Source organism: Pseudochaenichthys georgianus, chromosome 20, assembly GCF_902827115.2.
Source record: "Pseudochaenichthys georgianus chromosome 20, fPseGeo1.2, whole genome shotgun sequence".
In the NCBI taxonomy this organism is placed as follows: Eukaryota; Metazoa; Chordata; class Actinopteri; order Perciformes; family Channichthyidae; genus Pseudochaenichthys; species Pseudochaenichthys georgianus.
This window is the reverse complement of record NC_047522.1, coordinates 4,653,525-4,668,794: the sequence shown is the minus strand read 5'-3', so window position 1 is coordinate 4,668,794 and position 15,270 is coordinate 4,653,525. Positions and strand designations below refer to the sequence as shown.

General features: G+C 38.8%; 2 protein-coding genes across 2 annotated transcripts; one reads left to right on the top strand and one right to left on the bottom strand.

The window, feature by feature from the left end:
* Positions 1 to 5,040: 5,040 nt before the first annotated feature.
* cebp1 (CCAAT/enhancer binding protein (C/EBP) 1) lies at positions 5,041 to 8,288 on the bottom strand. Its single transcript, XM_034109174.1, has 3 exons — positions 8,202 to 8,288; positions 6,927 to 7,205; positions 5,041 to 6,522 (listed from the first exon to the last, which is right to left on the bottom strand). Exons 1-3 carry the CDS (start codon positions 8,202 to 8,204, stop codon positions 6,217 to 6,219), a joined length of 588 nt encoding a protein of 195 aa, XP_033965065.1. The 5' UTR covers positions 8,205 to 8,288; the 3' UTR covers positions 5,041 to 6,216.
* Positions 8,289 to 8,713: 425 nt separating this feature from the next.
* Positions 8,714 to 14,126, top strand: ngdn (neuroguidin, EIF4E binding protein). Its single transcript, XM_034109173.2, has 11 exons — positions 8,714 to 8,789; positions 9,078 to 9,137; positions 9,581 to 9,652; positions 10,042 to 10,179; positions 10,275 to 10,359; positions 10,444 to 10,496; positions 10,742 to 10,853; positions 10,999 to 11,173; positions 11,325 to 11,478; positions 13,578 to 13,641; positions 13,915 to 14,126. The coding sequence occupies exons 1-11, from the start codon at positions 8,769 to 8,771 to the stop codon at positions 13,932 to 13,934; spliced, it is 954 nt and encodes a 317-aa protein (XP_033965064.1). The 5' UTR covers positions 8,714 to 8,768; the 3' UTR covers positions 13,935 to 14,126.
* The last annotated feature ends 1,144 nt before the right edge of the window (positions 14,127 to 15,270 follow it).

Sequence of the window (15,270 nt, the reverse complement as noted above, 5' to 3'; positions counted from 1 at the left end):
ATATATTTTTTTTAAATATGTTTTTAGTAATATTTGTCAATAGTTTTACCAAAAATAACTTGATTAAATTGTATTTAAAATAACATTTCCAAAGAAATAAATCCTTTGAATCTGCCTATTCAGTTTCTGTTTGAATGTGAAGGGTTAAATGAAAGAAGCTCCTCTCTGCGAGTCTGTGAAGACAGGAGGCTTGTTTGAGACAAGCAAGACCTGCGCAGACCTGCGCAGTTGCGATCAACGTCTTGCTAGTGCGTTGCATGATGGTTAGTCATTTTGTCCGACTTGCTCTGGAGGCTCGCCCACATGAGACTTTGAAATCTCGCGGGACAAAGACGCCCACAGCCTTGAGAGCGAGGCGAGGCGAGTTGGCGCAGTTGCTCTCCACGAGCTGCGGAAGCGAAATGCTTGATGGGAAACGGCTCGCTGGTATCTCGAGCTGAGCGCTCATTGGTGGTTTTTACCACGTGCTGCTGATGAAACTCTCCAATTGGCTGGCAAAAGTTTGTTGTTGTTTTGTGTCAGTTTTACGTCGCCACATCCATTCCCATTTTTCATCATTGTTCCACAATGTTTATCATCATGAAATTAATATCTATATATTGTATACTATACTGCTTACCGTTTTCATACTTTATATATCTTAGCATATTCATACACACTGTTCATACTGCTCACAGGCTGATATCTAGTGTATTCATACCCCACTGTTTATTCATCATTCAATTCATTCTATATGTTATTCTGTAGATGGTGTACATTACTTTCCACTTCAGTAATGCACCTGGTTAGAAGCTAAACTGTATTTCGTTGTCTCAGTACCTGTAATATGTGCAATAACAATAAAGTCATGTCATTCTCCATACAATACATGTGGGATTTCTATTGCATCCACTTCATCTGCAACGAAAAACGCCAACGCAATTTCCGCCATTGCAAACCCAGCCAGTCAAGCCGACTCCGAGTCCGAGCTGTCCGACTTAAGACGAGCTTTTTGACACCTCCCCCGGCTGCGATCGGCTACTCTCGTCTACTTTCGAGGCGAGCCGCAATGTGTCTCAAACAAGCCTAGGAGCTGATTGGACGTCCAGCTATGAATTCACAGAGGGCCAGCTATAGTAACTGAATGAGAGTAATGTCAAATGACAGTACAATTGACCAATCATATCTTCCCTCTAAATGGGTGGGTTTTATTATCGCGGACTTTATGACAAGTTCCGCCCGCTGTGAAACGTTTCTTGTTTCCATAGCAACAACAACTGTCAACAGCGTAAACTTGCCTTCAAAATAAAAGCATGCCAAATTACACTTAAGACATACAACTGCAACGAAAGTAACAAACACAATGCAATATCCTTTTCAATTTCAAAGAACACAAATTGGGTTATCTACAGGTGTTGTTTTGTGTGGTAGAGGGTCGCTTTTCATTGATACGTTTTGCACCCCGGGCGGGCCGTTGTTTTGATATTCCACCAGTGTATAAATAATAACAAAAAAAAATTTTAAATAATTTTTTTTTTTTCGCGACCCACCTATCACATCTCTGCGCCCCACCAGTGGGGCGCGCCCCACACTTTGAGAAACGCTGCTCTAACCAAACCACCATGTACATTCAGCTAACTCTCCTCTTATTTCATATGAATATTCATTCAATTTGTAAAACTAGTGTTGGCAGCAAAGAGGTTTAGAGAGGCCACCCTTGTCTGTATGACATTTTTTATTTAGTTTAAAACAAATTGCATGACAAAAACACAGAACCGCTCTTGATCAAATTCAAAAGTGCATAGGGAAACTAAAAGTATTTGCAATAATAATTGTGTGTACACTTATATTAGCTATAGACACTAACTCGAGATTTTGCACCAGTCTAAGAATAAACATCAAACATTGGGATTGTATTTGGACAGCAGAAGAAGTACACAGATGCATGGGTTGAGTGAGATATCTGTTATTTATCAAATATCTCTGCAGAAGGCCTACTTCTATGCTCCTGCCGCATGGTGGAGCCATAAATCACAGACCAACACCAGAGACACCTCACCTCCATGGTCCGGTTTGATCTTTCTCATGAAATGAAAGAATCAAAATGTCATTCTTATAGGTGAGAAATGTCACATTTGTTCTCTATAGGTTGAGATATTATTGATGGTCCTTGAATTTACAGTAATAACATCCTATTTCATGAACAAAGACATGACCGCTGGCGCTGGTGTGAGCCAACCATTTGGTAATGACCGCTAAACTACACTTGATGGCACCAAGCCAGTTTGTTTCACTCATGTTGCAGCAGCCAATAGTGTAAGGCTTTGATTATATCAGACAACACACACATTGCTGTAAATCTGAATGTTGTAGGTCATCATGAGTCTAAAAATTGATAATTTAAAAGATTCTTGCAAAAAATAAAAAGGGCCAAGGTATAAATAAATTACCCTCAATGGGACAAACATGCCTTGAAAAGCCCTGTACACTCATGGATGGGTTACTGAACTGGCACAGACCCAGGGGCCCAAAGTGTATAGGGCCTTCACCTAGAACATGTCACTCAAAGAGACACATACTGACCAGGAAGAGACTCAAAATGACCATGAATAAATGTAAAAGGACTGGGAAGAGACAAAGATACTTTGAAAGAGACCAAAACAACTACAAAAACACTCAAAAATGCTGCAATGACACAATTAAATATCACAAGCAACTATGAAAAGTGTTTTACCATTTAAAGACCTAGAACTCAAAATGACTACAAATAGTCTCACGTTGACTACAAAGAGACACAAGACAACTACAAAAACAGGCGAAATTAATGCAAAGTCAGTGTCTCTTGCTTATGTGTAGCAAAGGGCCTTTTCCATATCAGCGCCCAAGTGGCCAATTGTCTCATAATGCACCCATGTTTACTGCAAACTCTGTAATTGCAGGATTCTTTCTTTTTATTTGATTATGTTGTGTTATGTTGTTTATGGAAAGTTTTTTGGAGGTGTGGTTGGAGCCTGAAGCTGAGAACGCCAGGCATCTGACCGCAAAGCTGTACAGCGGAAGTGCTGAAACAGAGGTAAATAGTTTGTTTCCCATATTAGGACTGAATGTTGTGCAGCTTGTACGTTAATATTCAGTTTCTGTGGGGAAAATTCTGATTACTTTCTTATCTACTGCAATAAAAAACCTTTAATGGACAGGAGCAGTGAGATTGGAGCTCTTCTCTGGGGTTGTGGTGGGCTTCATATGGGCTGCTGCTGTTGAGTAACGCGGTAGGGATTAGGTGAAATACAGTCTTTCTTCACTCTGTGGAGATGTCGCAGTCCTGGGACCACAGATTACCCCACACGACATTTCAACAGACAAGGACACACAAGAAGTCATTGTGTGCTGATCTACACATGTCCTCTGTAAATGTTCTTAACTCTTTATAATAACACGAATGAATACATAATCAAATATTTGGCAGTATAGTGCTCTATGATAATATGCAACCACCACTCTAAAAATAATGCTCCATCTACCCTATGCTGTCTTCCTATCATGACAATTATGATCAGACTTATATACAGCAGATTTGAGGTCCACTCATATGGAAATTAATCCAACTTTTTCTTCTTTTAGTGATATTTTCAAATGCTTTTGAGCAATCATTGTTTGTAGCTTGCACTTTTAATGATACTGATTGTCCATGCAGATCTGCACTGTGTTATAAATAGTAATGAAACACTCGTGGACTGTATGTGATTAGTTTAAGTACATTTTGGATTAATAAACCGGTTAACAGTTAACAGTTAACAGTGTGGGCGGATTGAAGTATGTCATTATTATCTGTTCAGTTTGAGTGTGAGAGTTAGAACATTTTATATATACACGCGAGTAGTAGCAACATGATGTATTCAAGAGTAACAGTCATTTGAAAAGTGTCCACATTGAAAGAGATATATTTTTCATAAATTATTGGAACATTAATACTGATTTATTAACATTAAGAGTTGTCAAGGTGATGCTAATCTTGAGGATTTTATTAACAATTGAGTTCAACTTTTGGGTATCCTTACCTAAGACAACAAAGATAATAAACATTTCTAAATATAAAGTTGATCTTAAAGTCAATAGCAAATTAAGCTGTGAAACAAATGTAGCCTAATGGGATCAAAAGTGCAATAAATGTGGTGGAGTGCAAGTACAAAGTAGCATCAAAAAAGTATTGTATTTGAGTAAAATCACTTCAACGATAAGTTTTCATTTTTTTAAAGGGAAACATTTGTATAAAAGAGACATGAACGTATCCATATTGCCTCAATTGGTATTAGTTGTCACACCGATAATAAAATAAAGCTAGGATCAGATACTAAAAATTATTGTTTAACTTGTAAAATGTAAACAATATAGTCAACAAAGAAGCATGTAAATGAAACTGAGTGTGAGCTTCTTTCTTGTTATTATTACAGAAAGAATGATAGATAAATGCAAAGGATTCCCATGCTGTTATCTAATAGTGTTGAAAATAGATCAACCAACTATTGCTTTGGGCAAAGATTTAAAGAAAAAAAGCCAAATGTCTGGCTGGTTGCCCCCACCCCATCCTCTGCATCTCCTATCTCTGTGTCCCTTCCCTGCCATCACAGCCACAGGAAGGCCGTGGCAGCCCCAAACACTGATACTATCTCTGCACTCCGCGTCTCTGTCCTCTCTGTGTCGAAATGTTGCCCATCCCACAAAGGGAAACCGCGGGGGAACAACGGTCCATGGCATGACGTCCGTTTCTGTGGCTAGACAACTTACGGTAAATAATGTGGCAGGTGCACGTATGTTGCCTGATGCAGGATAATGAGATATTAAGGTTATATCACAACATTTTCTATGAGAAAGATCTGTTGTTAAAGGTTCAGTGCAATGTAATAAAGATTTCAAAGGTTGTTTGGGGAAGCAATGAATGTGCTTCAATAAAAGACATATTTTGTCATAATTTTTGTATATATTTGTCATGTGAAAATAGTATAATTTGTCAGTTTTTTAAATACAAGGGACTTGCAGATATAAAAGACATTTTATACAAGCTTAATCTAAATAATTTGTTTATTTAAAGAACATTTTTCACAAAGTATTGCTATAACAATGCTTGACTATAAAAACACAATCGACAACATTAAAGTTTACAAATTATTTAAACATTCTTTCAAGTAATTCCACACTCAGTTAGTGACAAAAGTATATACAGAGAGACATTTAGATTTCCATTCAATCCCCTACACACCACAGGTAGTTGTGTAACCTTGTTGGGCAACAACATTTAAAATCATCTCCGACAATGACAAGAAGTGTCAAGTGTATGATTAGGCAATGTTTGTTAAATCAAATAAAAACAAGACATCTGTATAATGCACATAGTGGTTTTCTTTTTGAAAGCTCTGTGAGATTGATGCATGCACTACAGGAATGCACTTTTGTTATACCCATGTTTCGCTTGTGTCGCATAAATGGACTAAGCTACTACTGCGTTTTGTTTGTGTTGACAGTTAATGTTCTGAATCGTTCATTGCAAAGATGGTATCTTCAAGGAGATTCAGTAGAGTTAATTTAGAATTTGTGTGCAGTTTTTGTGCATTTTGCAGCAATTAGGATTTTTACATCTGAAAAATCCATTCACGCGCCACATAGTCGTATTAAATCTTGATATGCACATATTTAACCCCTTGCATACGGTTTATGTGCAGTCTCTTCATTCACAGTTGAGAATATACAATGACATCTACATTCAAACCACGTCTTACTGATTTACATTAGGACTGAATGTCTCTTGTTCAGGTGATTATTTCATTTATTTAAAAAGTCCAGCAAACAGTGCATTAGCCACACATTTTTAAAAACCGAGGTCAGCAGGAAGTTGCATGGGGTGAAACCCCCCTTATAATATGACTGGAAACCCCCCAAAGCCGAGAGTACTAGGGTGAAATCCAGGTCTTTTCTAAGCCAAATTTGAATGCTGTATTTATTTATGTTAGGAATTCAGATTTCCCATGGCCCCCTCTGACTGTTTTCTTGGATCTTTCTGTGCCTCCACAAAAAAAATCTCTCTATTAGAAAATTCTTCATCTACAAATGAATGCCTAATTATTTTATAAATGACTTTTTTCACAAATAGATGCAATATTCAGCACCAACAAGAAGACATTTAGAGGCCTGTCTGGACACGAATATTGAATCTGATTGCTATGATTAATACAAATGGTGGTTCTAGATACCGGCCTCTCCTGCAGGCCCCCCCTCGGCTCCCTGCAGGTGCCGCTGGGACAGGATGTGTTTCAGAGAGTCCAGCTCCTGTGTCAGCTGTCCGATCCTGCTCTGCAGCCTCTGGTTCTCCTCCTGCAGCTGCCCGGCCCTCTGCTGGGTCAGCATGATCCTCCGGCGGGCCTTGTCCCTGCTCTTCCTCACAGCCACGTTGTTCCTCTCTCTCCGCAGCCGGTACTCGGCACTGTCCTTGCTGAGGCTCCTCTTGTTGACCGGGGCCCGCAGAGTGGGCATGAGGAAGGAGGAGAAGTCCTGGAGAACAGGAACACAAGCAGAGGAGGAAATACTTAGATCTCTTACACTGAAACAACTGAAACGTTGACTTTAATTACATGTATTATGTCAACAGATTTCACATAACTGTATTAGGTTAGTTGAAAGTAATAATATTAAGTTGCACCATATATATCTTATTTAAACGTCATATTATTGCTTCAAACAAACCTTATACAGTTATGTATTATAATGTAGCATAATGTGAAAATACCCCAGTGAACTACAATTACCTCAACATAAGTTGAAGTACTTGAGTAAATGTACTTAGTAAGAATCTGTCACCTAGCACAAGCACCCCGTTTGATGATTTCCCCGCCTCAGAAATGTTGTTGGAATTGTTATATATTAAGTAAATAATCTTTACACACACTAACACTCACCTGCTGCGTGTTGACATGGCTCTGGTGGTGGTTTGTGTTTCCTGCATTGGAGGTGTTGCTGAGACAGGAAGACATGTAGGGCAGATAAGACAGTCCCATCATCTGCTCAGAGACCCTGTCATCAGGGCCCCCCCGCCCCAGCCCCTGAGCCTGGCCGTACAGCATCATGTCCATCTGAGACAGCTGATTGGACGCTGAGGTCTGGTTGAGGGTGTGGTTCTGACCCGGGTATGAACCGGCCCACTCCTGGATCACAGAAGAAGCCCTGCAATCAGACATCTGGGGGAGAGAAGTAGCAAATAAATGAAAAAACACAAAAAGAACAATACAAAATACACAACAGCTAGAAAAGTAACACACGAATAAGAAAGTGAAACAGATCACAGTGGTATTCAGATCTATGAGTAAAAGTAATACAACAGTGTATCAAGTACCAAAAGTACTCATTATGCATAATGGCTAATTTTAGAATAATATAAATCATATCACAGGGTTAAAACTAGTTATGTTATATCACTGGGGTATAATTAGAGATGTATTAATGTCTAAGTATCACTAATGTGACAGCTGGAAATGTTTTATACTTTAAGTAAAATAGTGTCCTAGAAGTGCAATAGAAGTATAAAATAATAATAATAATGTAAATACATCGAAGTGGCTCAAAATTGTGTAGTTTTACCCAGTTAAATGTAAATAGTAAATAGTTAAATTTGACCAATGAGAACAGAACAACTGCAATGTTAAAACATGCAAAAATGTGTAATGTAGTTACATCTGTTGTAATTCTATCAACAACATTAGTAAAAAGGTGGAATACATGGTACATGGTAATAAAATGGAAATATCCTAATTCTACTCCCTCATTCTATATTGTATATCTAATTTACTCTTGAGATCTCCAATACATATGAAAATAAAACCTATACGAAATGGAAACCATTCAAAGGAGAGATGCAACTTTGGCAGGACGTAATGTTTAAAGTGTACAATAACAGCATATTATAGCTGAAACAATTATCTACAGAAACAATCAACATTTTGGATTTTATTTTTTTTAAGGTAAGAAAAAGCAAGCCTTACATATTGAATATTTGCTGTTCATATTTGTCTTATTTAATAGTAATCATTGTGTCTTTAGGTTGAAATATAAAGACTGGTTGTGATTTTTTTAAATGTTTTAATTCATTTCAGAAAATAATCAAGAGATGAATCCACTGCTAATATAAGTGCAAACTATTTTCCACACACTATAAAAAAACTTAATATCTGACTTACCATGATTTGGCACTTCAGGTAGACTGTTCTTCAGGTCTGTCTGACAGTTTGATTTACACTGGACTGAGAGACAGGAGACACACTGACAGGTACTCACCATCACTTCTTTCTCCCTCTCCCTCTCCCTCTCCCTCTCCCTCTCTCTCTTTCTCTCTCTCTCTCTCTCTCTCTCACACACACACACACACACACACACACACACACGCACACACACACACACACACACACACACACACACACACACACACACACACACACGCACACACACACACACACACACACACACGCACGCACACAAACAGTAAAACGAGGCAGTGTAATTATCTTGACATTCAGTATAATGTTATATAATAATGTTACCATTCTTACCAAAGTAATTTTCACTATAAACTAATTCTGGAACACCGAAATTAAACATATTATTGTGTGAGGTCACTAACTACTACTCTTAAAAACATTATTTAACTTTACGCTTCCTAAAGTGTTATCATCGGTTTTCATGCAATTTTTGTAACGCGCTTAATCTCTGTGTCCCTCTTCCCCTTCCGTAGACCACTTTCAAACAAAATGGCTGCCCCTATTGACAACGTGAGTTAAACTTGCTAGCTGAAAAATAAAAACATTTATTTAATATTTCTACACTTTACGTCAATATTATAGACATTTCTGACGATGTATAACAATGCTTTTATCGTTAAATAATTGATATTGGCAAAAGCTAGTGATAATACTTTTTTTAAATGACTCAAGTTAGCCAGTTTGCCACTAGCTCACTCGCTTTTTACTAGCATCTCTACTACATTACCCACATTTTGCTGTAGATAAATAGTGCTATGTGTTTTGCATTGTGTTTCTAACATGTTTTCTTTCTGACAGGATTTAATAGAAAGGGATTTGCCTACAGCTGTACAGCTACTGAGGAACCTCACAGAACAGGTAAGAACTTTGTGTTGTAATAATGCTCACTAATAGAACCATTAGAAACAAATAGCTATTACATCTCAAGGTGACATTACAGAAGATTAAGGATAAAAGACTTATCTATCACATAAAAACAGAACATATTCTTAGTTTAGTGGCTCACCCAAAACTAATACAAAAATACATAAAGCTACATTAAAAAACAAACAATTCAAAGTCAGAGCCAGTGTTCAAAGCTGCATTCAAAAGAAGGGAAAGTCTATAAGCCTTTAGTTTTTGTTAGTTCAGTCTTTTTTTCCTGGTTATTTTGGTATGCTTGAGAAAATATTATTTGTATGTTGTTGTTGTATTTTGTATTTTTGGTGGAATTGGTCATCAAGTGATTTTATGTCTCATTGTTATTTTACTGTGGTGGTTACTTTTGTGACATATAGCTTGTTTTGCTTTTTTCTCTTTAGCTGGCCTCAGTAACAAGTCATGTGCGTGAGCTGATAACAAAAGTCAAAGATGGGGCATTCAAGACATCAAAGGTGAGTGGGATCTTGTTATCTAAAATCCTGGACAGCAAGGCTAATAAATATGAAAAACCAAACATCAGATGTAAACAATAAGATAAATAAAACTGGTACATGACAGGATACAATTTAAGGAACCAGCATACATTCCTGTACATGTAGTAAATCGTTAGAAAAGTATAATGACTAGTAGTTTGTTAAATGGGATTAAATATAAAGTGGTAAAAGCAGTTTTTATGTTTGCAATTACAATGTTTTTAGAGAATTTCCCCTTTTTTAGGCACCTGTAACTAGGGAATTTTGTTTTGATCCTCATCTAAATAAAACAGATTGTAAAGAATTGTTTAGCAGCTCTGATCTAGATGGACAGTCCTTCCTGACTCAGAGGTCTTCTCTCTCTGCAGGGTTTGTCTTTTTTGGACCTTCGGTATCACCTGCTGGTCTTCTATCTCCAAGACCTCACTCACCTGATCAGCATCAAAACAGAAGGAGGCAAAATAAAAGACAGTGAAGCCATAAGTAGACTGGTCACTATAAGAACGGTGAGATGATGGTAGCGATAAGCTGCTAATAAAGAACCTATTTTTTTTTTTTATTCTTAAAGCTTCTAAATGCTTTTTTCTCATCCTGCTTTAAGGTCTTGGAGAAGATGCGACCGCTAGACCACAAACTCAAATACCAGATTGATAAACTGGTGCGCACAGCGGTCACTGGCAGTTTGGGTAAGACTGATTGGACTGATCTGAGATCCTTCCCTCCATGTTTAACAGGCTTCAGTGTATAACAATGTATTATCTTAATTTCAGCTGAGAATGACCCACTGCAGCTGCGTCCTAATCCTGAGAATCTCATCAGCAAAGTAAGGGCTGAATATCGTGATCATTTTAATAACCATTTTTATTTAGGCGTTACATTTTTGTCATTAATAAATCTTAATGCTTGTGCCAAACTGAAAACAGTAAGAGTAGCAAAATTGTATTAGTTATTTTGGGATAGTTCTTTTTTCTACATTTGCTAAAAGACATTTCAGGCGAGCATTGATTTAATAATTTGGGATGAAAACACAGCATTGTAACTGATTTCCTTCTTTGCTTCATCAACCAGTTGAGTGAATCTGAAGAGTCTGAAGGTGAAGCTGAGAATACAACGGAGAAGAAAGCAGCCCACTCTAGTGGCAAGAAATATGTACCTCCAAAGATTGCTCCAATGCATTATGGTAAGGTCATTTGTCTTTTTTCAACTGTTATGTGTTCTGTTTCTTGTCAAAAAAATCCAAATCAAATCCCTGCTCAGCCATAAAATCAAAGATGTTTCCCATGTGGAATATGTGCATGACAAAAATCTCACCACGTGTCCTCCAGACGGTGACATGACAGAAGCGGACAAGAAGAAGGCTCTGTCGGAGCGTCAGAAGCGAGCGGCCCTCAGGAGCTCAGTGATCCAGGAGCTGAGGCAGCAGTACAGCGACGCTCCGGAGGAGATCAGGGACAGGCGGGACTTCCAGAGCGACAAGGAGAGCCGCGACGAGCTGCACAGGTGTTTAACAGTTTGATTTATTTCAACAAGCCTGTTGGCCGATAGCTGATAAGATGTAAGACAGTGGGGTTTTAGCCTTTACTGGAATACTTGATGAGGATATTGAGAGGAGGATTTTTAGATAACTCTATAACTCTTTTCTTCCTCATAGGAAAAATTACGAGGAGTCTATGTTGGTGCGTCTCAACGTGCCAACTCGTCAGAAGAACGCCAATAAGAGAGGATCCATGTCCATGTCGGGCCAGCTGAACAGCATCACACACTTCAGTGACATCTCAGCACTGACCGGCGGCGAGGGGGGCCAGGTGAGCGTACACTGACATCTTTACACAAACCTCTCAAAGAGGGGGTCACATCCCACTCAGGGCTACATTTGTAAAAATCAGAATATTAAAGTTTGAGAGGAATTTATTGAGAGTTTGTCTCAGAGAGAACATGAATTTGGGGCTCTGATCAAGTAGTAGACCCTTAACTGGAGAGAACAGGACATGCTGAATTGTTCATATTTACTTTAATTCAATTTGGGCTTCCAAGTGCACATAATGAATGTCAGAATGGACACATGCTGTACCTGGCGCCATCAAACACTTGTGTATTTGTACATCAGTTGTACGGTGCTGTTGGCAGCCGTTACACTTAAAGGGGACCTATCATGCAAAATGCACTTTTGTACGTCTTTTATACATGAATATGTGTCCCTGGTGTGGCAGGGAACTCACCAAGTGTCAGAAAACACAACCCTCTCTTTTCCTCCATACCCAAATCTCTAAAAACGGGGCTGCAACGGAGCTGATTATTATTTGCATTTTTCTGGCGTCAGAAAAGGGGTGCTCCGCCTATATGGGCAACTCTCCACCTATCAGGAGAATGAGAGACCGCTCGAAAGCGCTGGAGACGCTGTAGTACATATTAGGGGTCGATATTCCGCATTTGACCAATTATCGGTATCGGCCTTTTTTTAATAAAATTGCTGATAAAACTTTGGCTCTGATGCGGCCGTTTCTCTGGCTACAGTCACCACTCTGTGTACACGAGCAATGTCCCGCCCACAGCGCTATCTGATAGGCTATTACTGAAGATTTTCCGGGCGGGAGCCAGCCAGAGAGGCGGGACCTTCTCAGATTACAGGCAGGTGCGAAAGAACGCAGACACAGACTGAAGCAAGCAGCAGCGCTGAGCGGCAGAGCCATACATGTGTTGAACTGAAGTTCAATAAACATCCCTATCCCCTATGCTGAAGTTGCAAAAACACCACGATCTTATGATCCAATTCTATCAGTTTCCCAGTTACACAGGGACGCGGGAAGTCAGTCAGAGTTGGGGGTGCGTGCAGCGTCTCGCAGCGGAGTAATTGTGGTGCGGAAGGGGAGGGGGGGGGGCTGCGAGTGGAGCCTCGCAGTTTTTCAGGTTGATATGTGAAGCTCATTAGTTAGCCAACATGTATTTAGCAAATGTTTAGCAAAATATTAGAAGTGAGGCTACTCGACTAACGTTAGGTCTACTGTAATAGCCTCACTCTTAATAGTTTGCTAAACATTATCTAGCACTAGTGTTTTGCAGTTGCTAGCAGCTTATTAGGATTGTATGCTAGATAGACAGGCATTGGTTTGATATAATAAATTAAGCATTATTGTTAGTTAAGCATGTCAGCCTGCAGCCCCACTTCTTGTCTCTCTCTCTAACTCATTGCAGATGGCTGCACTAAAGAAAAGGGCTCGAGGAAACCAGTTGTAAGATGTTTAAAAGTTCATTAAACATAATAATGCTTAAATGCATTTCAAAGAAGTTGTGTTGGAGTTTGTGTTATTCTACATTTTGACACCAAGATTTTCTGATTTTACTGCAAATGTATATCGGTTCCAAATATCGGTTATCGGTCTCCTTGATAAAGCCATATCGGTCGATCCCTAGTTTATATGCCAGGCCTGTAAGTGGCGCTGTAGTCTGCCACAAAAGCAGAATCAGCCCTTGCAAAAACAGGGCTGGAAAAGAGCAAATGGAGCCAAATGAGGCATGGCTAAAATGCATGATCTGTATGGTATTTTGAAAAAAAAACTTCACAGACATGTTTTATATAGGTATGGCCCTACCATATGTTTCAGATATAGCATGATAGGTCCACTTTAAAGCATAAACAGGTTTGGTAAGCCACCCCCCTCTGTACCCTGTCTGAATTTACTGTCGTAAAAAGTACTAATGAGTCAGAGTATTGACTAGCCTGCCTCGTGCTTCTTGCAGATGTGAAAAATGTATTCAGCTAAATGTGTTTGGAAAGTCCATCTGCTATGTTTAGATTTGGTGCCGGACAACATGAGAAGCTACAATTGTTTATGCTCATCTCGGTCCTGCATTTTTTTTATTTTGATCACATTCCAAATGTGACTTTTTTTCTTTATTGCTGCAGGATGGGCTTAGCTCTGGCCCCAAGAAAAAGAAGAAACTCATGAAGAAGAAAACCAAAAGAAAGGGTAAGGACTTTCAAATATACCTCAGTACCAAATGCATTTTCCTGCCATTTGAGAAAAAACAATTATGCTCCATTACCTTGAAATGTGTGTACTTTTGGTAGGTTAAATAAGATCTTTATTTTAGAACCAAAGGTTATTCTATTCAGATATGATTTTGGTTTGGTGTAATTTACTTTTCAATACAATGTTTAAAAATAAGAAAATAAACCACAATCAAGTTCTTTTTTTGTATTTTAATCCTGTTTGTGAATATCTGCTTGTCCTTCTCTGCAGCTTTCAAGAAGCACAAATAGACTGGCAACATGATGTAAGAGGACCAAATGATGACAAGAGGACTTCTTATCTACATTCATCATCGTTTTAGTTTATTCTTCAGAGGATTTGGAAACAAAGAAGTCAGTTGTGCTTGGCATACATTCTCCACCTCTGCAATATGTATTACTTTTTCATTCAGTTTGTCAAATAAACATTTACCTTTGACTATAGCATGTCTGTTCAATTTTATTTATGTCCATCAGAGGGCAGTCACATTGCTCCCTTATCAATTAGGATAAAAACTGGAATGTTGAGTGACTTTCAAGATAACTGCCATCTAATTACCTACTGCTAGGAGAGACATGATAATGTGTTTCGGACATGTTCAAGTATTCAATTATTGATTTACCTTTTAAATAAACATTCAGTTCCACCATAGCTTGGGAGGCAGCCAGATGCTGCAGGAACCTGACAACTATACAAATAGTTGTTTCAGTATGCTGGTCTCTGGGAGATAGTGTGGTGCTAAGTTAACCCTACTGTTAGCGTTAATTAGAAAGCATACATGTAGACATTTCAGGGCTACAACCACATCTTTCATTGGCAAATCGGGTTATCACTGTCAAAAATATCAACCCCAATTTCTCAAAATTGAAGGTGTTAGTTGAAAACCCAAATGTTTTCAGTTCATGATATAAAACAAAGGGCTAATGTTGGAGAGGCTGCAAACATCATTCAGGCATAACAATGTTTTTGTTAAATCATTTATCTTTTTAATAAGGATTGCAGCTCTGTATAAACATAGGAAGGACAAGTCTAATTGTTGGAATAGTATTTAGTGTAACATTTTCCTATGGTAGACAAGAGGCGCTTTCACATCGCAGTACTTTTCCCACAAAGGTTCATCAGAACTTAGTTCATGCTCTTTAGTTCTCACGAACTAAGTACAGTTCGCGTTCACACCGGAATAAGTCCCTGCGGGAGGATTAGGCAAATGAAGCCGCTGACGTCACAGCTTCTGCTTTGGGTTTACTTCACGGCGTATACTGCCACCCAAAGTCCCCGGAGTTGGGGACTGGCTTTTCGGGAGTTTTACAGGGTGTGGTTTGCATTCCGCCCAGCCAATCAGACACAGGAACCTTTTTCTCCCACGAAAGTACCTGCTCTCTAGCAGGGACGGAAAAGGGGGTAAAAAGGTTCTCATGAACTAATTTTAGTTCAGCTCTTCTTGGTGTGAACGCGACATTTCGGAACTAAAGTGGGATAAGTACTGCGGTGAGAACGCGCCTATAGTCTTGTTTATTGATATTAAAGCATCACTTTTTAACAGCGGGGCAGAAATAGAAGTCAGAACAAACTCAGACACAAACAGTC

What these genes read in the sequence shown, in the direction of transcription:
- cebp1 (XM_034109174.1), bottom strand. An exon ending in GCCATGTCAACACGCAGCAG is followed by an intron (nt 6,523 to 6,926) that starts GTGAGTGTTAGT and finishes CCTGTTCTCCAG; the next exon opens with GACTTCTCCTCCTTCCTCAT.
- ngdn (XM_034109173.2), top strand. Translation starts at nt 8,769, where the DNA reads ATGGCTGCCCCTATTGACAAC. An exon ending in AGCCGCGACGAGCTGCACAG is followed by an intron (nt 11,174 to 11,324) that starts GTGTTTAACAGT and finishes TCTTCCTCATAG; the next exon opens with GAAAAATTACGAGGAGTCTA. An exon ending in GAAGAAAACCAAAAGAAAGG is followed by an intron (nt 13,642 to 13,914) that starts GTAAGGACTTTC and finishes CCTTCTCTGCAG; the next exon opens with CTTTCAAGAAGCACAAATAG.